General features: G+C 35.4%; 1 protein-coding gene across 2 annotated transcripts in view; it reads right to left on the bottom strand.

Annotated features, from left to right (window-relative positions):
* Positions 1 to 1,171: 1,171 nt before the first annotated feature.
* Positions 1,172 to 8,032, bottom strand: part of LOC107473331 (uncharacterized) — a 21,253-nt gene continuing 14,392 nt past the window's right edge. Inside the window, exons 7-9 of one of the 2 annotated variants that reach the window (XM_021134920.2) lie at positions 2,764 to 3,711; positions 1,685 to 2,442; positions 1,172 to 1,564 (exon numbers count right to left, since the gene is read on the bottom strand). In XM_021134920.2, the coding sequence (XP_020990579.2) occupies position 1,564; positions 1,685 to 2,442; positions 2,764 to 3,711 (1,707 nt within the window). In that variant the 3' untranslated portion in view covers positions 1,172 to 1,563. Of the gene's footprint in view, positions 1,565 to 1,684; positions 2,443 to 2,763; positions 3,712 to 8,032 lie in introns of those variants that run through there. The other variant, XM_052257054.1, reaches the window with a different exon arrangement.

Genomic DNA, 8,032 nt, shown 5'->3' with positions numbered 1-8,032 from the left:
GTGGAAGTGGATTGGTTGGATTTGGAGTGTAAAGGTGTCATCTAGTTGAAAGAAAACCAAACTAGATGTCCCTTCACTAATGTCACATGTCAGGAGCTTTAGTTTAACGTGTGGGAATCAACTTCCTACTCCTTTTCAGTTGACAAGACTTGAAGTGATCCCAAATACCTAAAGATATTTTGGAAAGAACAGTAAACCAAATGTCAGACTAAAACCATTGGCCAAGGGGTGCCCTCTTCATCATGGTTTTACACTATAAAAAGGACCTCAAACCACCTCTGTAAAGCATCCTTCATCCTTTATCCTTCACTCTCACTTTTCACTTTCACCTTGATCATCTTCTTCTTCACTGATCATGAAATCCTTTTCATCCTTTACTTTCACCTTCACCTTCATCCTCTTTTGAGAGCTTCTCTTCTCTGTAAATCATTCCTGTCCACTTTAAACAAAGCTCATTCATCCTCTTGTGACATTAGTAGAGGTCTCAACACTTGTTCTCGACCTCTCTTCCTCATTATTAGTTCTTGTATTGTTTATTTGCCATTAACAGAAGTGTCTTTCTCACAAGTTTACTTACCCCTAATCTCTCACCTTAACTATTATTTTTCACTTAATATATTTTTCACAAAATCCACCCGAATCAAGATGCTATTTCTAAAATGAAGGATATAATAAATACTAATTAACCGAGTAAATTCATATCTTGAAAAATATATACCAATTTTAAATCATGATCCATCAATCACATTTTTGCAATTTTCAAATCGATGCAAAAGTCTTATAAGAATTGGGAACCTAAGCAAAGAAACAACTTTTGAAATAAAGAAAAATATACAAGACATGGTTTATCATAGAACCACACTTTACGAAGCTTGTAGCTTAAAAGTCATGCACACCTTGAATTATAAAGTTTAATTATTCTGTTAAATAAATCTTTGACCAAATATTTTTTGAAAAAAAATATTTCATTAATTTTAATATTTATAATACAAAAATGACCTAATTATAAAATTAAAAATAATATAAGAACTTAATTGAAAAAAAATATAGAGATCTAATTGCAAATTTGATGAAACTATAAGAACCAACAAAATAATTAAATTTAATACAAATATAGGGTCAACCTTATGCATGAAATTGGTCTTATGTAGAACTGTATCTACTTGCCATTATCAACTCTTTTCTTACAATAATCTTTCACAATTTTTCACACAAACCACACTCCTTCAATCATGTAAAATTATTACAGTACACTTTCATAAGTAAAGATGCGCTAGTGCTTTCAATAACTTAAAAATAAAAACCACACAGCACACACTTACAATTACATCTTGTATAAAAATACAAGATATAATTTTATTCCTAAACCACACTTAGAGCTATTCCACTTAAAAGGTGTTCTACACTTCTTTCTGCATAGTAATACAGAGAACTTATTCATATAAAGCACACAACACAAGCAGAAAAGAAAAAGAAAAATATCCTTTTCTTTTTTCTCCTGAATATTCGTTGCCAGGATGGAATCCACTTATATCCTCATGTTGCATTTGGTGTCCTAGAGACCCTTGAAAATAAAATTTCATAAAGAATTATGTTAATATTGGCTAAAAGTAAAAATCTTGTTAAGATTGAGAGAAGCGAAATTCTCCAAAGTTTGATTTGAATGATTGCTGCCCAAACTTACTAAATTTTCCCAAAGTTTGATTTGACTATAGCATTTGGATTATCTTCCGAGAAACGAACTCCGTCTATCTCCACAATCCATGAGTCGGGAGCTTTCACGTCACCATGTGAGAAAGTTTTCATGCTCTTGCATTGACTGATTGAAACTTGGGCACGCCCTGCAAAATTCAAGGTTGACTTTCCATTGTAGAAGCTCTCGAGTTTCGGTAACTTGCTAAGAGACAGTTCCTTGAGCCCTTCGAATGTGATGACTTCATCATCATCCGGTTGATAAGCCACTATTACACTTTCAAGTGCTTCACAGTTGGATACATGCAAATGTTGCAGTTGAACAAGACATTTGGCGGTTGAAGACGTGAACAAATACTTAAAACTTGCACAACACTCTACTTTCAGCCATGTCAGATTAGAGGAGGCCACCCACGTGTGCAAAAGATCTAACCCAGTGGATTCAAGTTTCTGTAGATTCCTGAGCTCCAACTTTTTAAGCTGTGAAAGGATCTTAGCATAGCTTTCTGTGTCAGCAAGTTTTGAGGAGAATATCTCTTTGAAAGCACTATTGGCCACCGCAAGCATCTCAATTCTGGGCAGTGGCACCTTTGAAAAGAAATCAAAGGGAAATGCATCTGACTCAATATCATTAAAGCCCTGCAGTGTGAGACATCTTATGTTTTGGAGGTCCAAATTAGATAGTCCTTGCTCAATCATCATGATACCTTCCTTGTCCAGTGACAGTTGCTCTAAGCCAGGGGAAACAACCTGTAGGATTCAAATTAAATTCAAAATAGGACTATGCTTATATATGATAAATTAAATAAGCGGAATAATAGCAAACCAACTTTTTAAGTTAGCCAATTTTAGTGTTTAGGTTTATAATTTAGAATTTAGGGTCTAGAATTTTGGATAAACAAAATCATTTTAAAAAAGTTGACTGATATTGACGGAAAAAAAAATTGGTTATCTAGCATTACTCATAAAAAGGTTAAAGTCTATTCAAAACTATGTACTCTATGAGAAATAAGCATATAATCAACTTGACTAGAAAATTTATGAATACTGTCAAGACAGGAGCTTTCATACCTTCCCAGCTGAATGAATACTATCATCAGGTGCAAAATTCTTTAGCAATTTACAATGATAAATATCCAACTCTCTTAACTCCGGCCAATTTAGAATTCGCTTCCCAACATAAATGTGTGTAAGATTTGGCAAATTCCTCAGAGTCAAGGACATTAACATAGAGAACATAGTAACCTCTTTATTTGTTTTTTTGGTGGCTGCTTCATCTTTTGCAACAATTTCAACCAACTCCACACAGTTCCTCACATCTAATTTTTGTATGCTACCCATGGCAAGTGATGTTGGGAGCAAATTCTTTATGCTTTCACATTCAATAACAGTGACTTCCTTCAAGTTTGGAAGGCTGAGACTTCCTTTAAGATCCTTGTTCCCAATTTTCCAGATGTAGCTCAGATTTGGCAAATTGCACAGATTCAGACAGGATAGCTTAGGGAAGATATTAACCTGTTTGTTTGCATCTTCTTCTTTGGCTACTTCATTTCCTGTAACAATTTCAACTAACTCAGCACAATTCTTCACTTCTAACCTTTGAATATTACCCTTGGCAACTGACTCTGGGAGCAAGAATTTTACCCTTGTACATTTATCAACAGTAACCTTCTCCATATCAGGAAGACTGAGTTTTCCTTCAGGATCCTTGTTCCAAACATGCCTCAGAGTTGGAAGGTTCTCCAAAATCATTGTCTTCAAAGGAATAACAATCATGTTTGATGTATCTTTTACTTCAAATATTGCCTCAACAGAATTGCATCCCCTCACCTCCAACTCTTCCAAATTATTAAGGAAAGGAAGTAAATGAGATGAAAGTATTGCACTTGTTAAGAATTCACATCCTTCCACCACCAAACGTTTCAAATTGAAACCAGAGTAGTAGCCCTCTGGCATACGCATTTTACCAAGCCATAAAACTTCCAGCTCTGGGTGATCATCGCCAAGAACAAGATGTTTCTGAGTGTCATTATATCAGAGAAATAAATATAAGGGTAACGGAATAAACAAAGATATTGCATTCAGCTAAAAATACTTGTTTAAGATGTTAAATGTAGAAAATTTTGTAGTTAGAAAATTAAATCCTTTCAAATTTTCAAAGAATCTATTTATCTATTTTTATTATATAAAATTTGATACAGAATAAACTTATACCATATTGATTTATATGATTGTGCCATATCAACAATTTTACATAGATAACAATTTTATAATTTTGCAAAATAAAAATAACTAGAATGAGACCCGTGTGTTACGCGAACTCAAATAAATGATGACAGCAATTAATAAATATTATCAAATAATTTTAAATACATAATTATAAATATGAATAGAAAATTATTTTGTGAAATAATAAAAATTTAATCACATAAAAATATACATTGTAAATTTATAAAAATTTAAAAGTTGTGTAGTTATTTATATAATATCAAAGATTATCTTTACTAAAAATGATATATATACATAAAAAATTAGTCATTATATATTTGCATATACATATTTGTATTGTTTCATTCTCAATGTGTATTTTATATTTTAATATGTATTTTGTAACACCCTAACTTTTAGCACCTCATGATCGTACTAAAAGTCCGAGCACTACTTACCTCTATTCCTTTAATTATATGCTATGTTTATGTTTGTGAGGGAGAGAGAAAGAAAAGGAAGGCTAAGAAAAGGAAGGCTACATGCCCTATAAAGCCTGAAAGTACTCAACACACAGATCACGACATCGAATGGTAATAAAGGATAATTAAATTTAATATTTCTAAAGCATAGGAAACTTGTTTTCACATATGTCATATCATAAGGAAGGAATTATAAAACCATACAAATTCATATGAATAAGTGGGTGAAGAATTGATAAAATCATTCAATTGAGCACAAGATAAATCATAAAATAGTGGTTTATCAAACTTATGGGACCATTTTGTAACGAAAAAAAGGCCAGAGATGAAATAAATTTTTGGCCTCTACGTTAGGGACCAAAATCGTACTTTATATTATTCATTATTTGAGTGGTAAAATTCAATTTTGAATATAATGGCTTCTACTAGTAGTAATGTCAAAGTAGGCAAAGATGAAATCGAAAAGTTCAATGGGAAAAATGATTTTTCCTATTGGAGGATGCAGATGAAAAATCTGCTTATATCACAGAAGTTACACAAGGCACTGGCAGGAAAAGAGAAAAAGCCGGAGGAAATGAAAGATGAGGATTGGGAAGAATTAGATCTTGAGGCGCGGGCTGCAATAATCTTATGCCTTGAGAGGGATGTTGCTTTTTTGGTAAATGAAGAAGCAACTGCAGCAGGCGTTTGGTTAAAGTTAGAGAGTAATTTCATGACGAAGACTCTAACTAACAGGATCTACTTAAAATCCAAATTGTATACATGCAAGATGGAGGAAGGCACCTCAATCCGAGAATATATCAATAAGTTCGACAGGATCATATCAAACTTAAAGGATATAGATGTGAAGGTTGATGATGAAGACCAGGCACTCATATTGTTACTTTCATTACCGAAGTCCTATGAAAATCTGGTGCAGACATTGATGCTGGTGGGTGACACTCTGACCATGGATGAGACGAGGGCATCACTTTTAGCAGATGATCTACGTAAGGTTGCTACAAGTATAATGTCATCTTCAAATGGAAGAGAGTATAATGATCAAGCACAAGGATTGTTCGCGGCTAGAGGAAGGACTAATGAAAGAGGAAAAGGTAATAAGCGTGGAAAGTCTAGGACAAAATCTAGACCTCACGCGGAGAGAACATGTTTTAAATGTGGTGAGGCTGGACATTTTAAAGCAAATTGTCCAAATAAGAAGATAACTTTCAAGAAACAGAACAACGACAACCAAAAGAAAAGCAAGAAGCAAGCTACGTCTCAAATGATGAGGAAGATTGTTACTCTGTGACAGAACAATCTTATGAAATCTTCGATAAGTGGATTCTTGATTCAGGAGCCTCTCACCATATGTGTCCAAATAGGAAGTGGTTTACTACCTATGAAAGCATAAATGGTGGCACAGTTTTAATGGGCAATGATCATGCTTGTAAAACTGTGGGATTGGGTACTGTAAGAATCAAGATGCATGATGGTGTCGTAAGAACCTTAAAGGATGTGAGACATATTCCAGACTTGCGGAAAAATCTGATCTCCATAGGTTTGTTGGAGAAAAATGGTTGCAAAATAGTTGCGGAAAATGGGGTACTGAAAGTTGTTCGTGGTTCTTTGGTAGTGATGAAAGGAGTTCGTCACGGTAATCTTTATTCTCTTTTGGGGACAACGGTTATAGGTGAGTTAGCAGTTGGAATCGGTGAAAGTAGAGATCAAACAGATTGTACGAGAATATGGCACATGCGGCTTGGACATATGTCAGAAAAAGGTCTATCATTGCTTTGTGGACAAGGTTTGCTGAAGAATATGAAGAAACCACAAATGGAATTTTGTGAGCATTGTGTGTATGGAAAGGCACATAGGGTGAAGTTTTCTACAAGCAAGCATAAAAGCAGAGGGTTGTTAGACTACGTGCATACTGATGTTTGGGGCCCGGCTAAAGTTACTTCCAAGGGTGGTTCCAGGTATTTTGTTACTTTTGTTGATGATTATTCCAGATATGTTTGGATTTACTTCCTCAAACATAAGAATGAGGTATTTGAAACTTTTAAGCGGTGGAGAGCAATGGTTGAAAATCGAACGGGTAGGAAGTTGAAAACTCTACGATCAGATAATGGCACAGAGTACACGGATGGAGTTTTCAAGTTGTTCTGTGATCGAGAAGGCATTGCAAGACACTGGACAGTTAGAGAAACACCACAACAGAATGGAGTCGCCGAACGACTGAATCGTACGCTACTTGAGAAGGCAAGGTGTATGCGCTCTAATTCTGGGTTAGGCAGAGAATGGTGGGCAGAATCGATTGCTACAGCTTGCTACATAGTGAATCGATCCCCACATTCTTCTCTAGATGGAGACACACCTTATAAGGTATGGTCAGGGGAACATGCAGATTACGAGAAACTCAGAGTCTTTGGATGCACAGCCTATTATCATGTTAAAGATAATAAGCTTGATGATAGAGCTAAGAAGGCAATCTTTTTGGGGTATCCAAGAGGGGTTCAAGGCTATCGCCTTTGGAGTGTAAATGATTCTAAGTTTGTAATTAGCAGGGATGTTACCTTTGATGAACGATCTATGGTAGCTTTGTCTAAAGATGTGGTGCCAGATGATGGTGATGTTGGAAAAACTTCAAATACTCAAGTGGTGGAGATAGAGTCTAAATACCAACAAATAGACTCTAATAATGTTCAGGTGGAGCATCCTAATGCTACTCGAGATGACGCAGAAGATGAACTTGATCATGAGGAAATTCAGCGAGAAAATGCACATGCATTACAACAGCAGCAGCAGGATTCTTTGGCATCTACTAGGCCAAAGAGGAATTATAAATTTGTTCAGAAGTTCGGGTCAGACAAGCCTTTGAGACATTATGGGCAGCTAAACTTGGTAGATTATGCACTCTCAGTGGAGGATGATGAGCCGGTCACCTTCAAACATGCTATCAAAGACAAAGATAGAGAGAGTTGGTTTGTCGCTATGGAGGAAGAGATGCAATCTCTTCATAAGAACAAGACATGGGATGTGGTCCCATTGCCCGTGGGAAAAACTGCAATTGGTTGTAAGTGGGTGTATAAAAGAAAAGAAGATCCTATTGAGTCAGATGGTACAAGATTCAAAGCTAGGTTAGTAGCAAAGGGATTTGCACAGAAAGAAGGTGTTGATTACAATGAGATATTTTCTCCTGTGGTGAAACACACTTCCATAAGGGTGCTTTTAAGTCTTGTTGCTCATAGTAATCTTGAGTTGGAACAACTAGATGTGAAGACTGCATTCTTGCACGGTGACTTAGAGGAAGAAATCTACATGTATCAACCTGAGGGTTTCAAGGTTGAGGGTAAAGAAAGTCAGGTATGTCGCTTGAGGAAATCGCTATATGGATTAAAACAATCTCCTCGGCAATGGTATAAGCGATTTGACTCCTTTATGTTAAAACAAAATTTTTCCAGAAGTAATTATGATTGTTGTGTATACATTCGTAAGCTTCCTGGAGGTGATTATATCTATCTTCTATTGTATGTGGATGACATGCTTATTGCCTCTAAGAGCAAGGTAGAGATAGATATGTTAAAGGTTCAACTTGGTAAAGAATTTGAAACAAAAGACTTGGGTGCTGCACGAAAAATATTAGGCATGGAAATTAAAAGAGAGAGATCAAG

Source organism: Arachis duranensis, chromosome 2 (assembly GCF_000817695.3).
Source record: "Arachis duranensis cultivar V14167 chromosome 2, aradu.V14167.gnm2.J7QH, whole genome shotgun sequence".
NCBI lineage: Eukaryota > Viridiplantae > Streptophyta > Magnoliopsida > Fabales > Fabaceae > Arachis > Arachis duranensis.
Note: the sequence above shows the minus strand (reverse complement) of the source record. Positions and strands in the feature narration are given on the sequence as shown.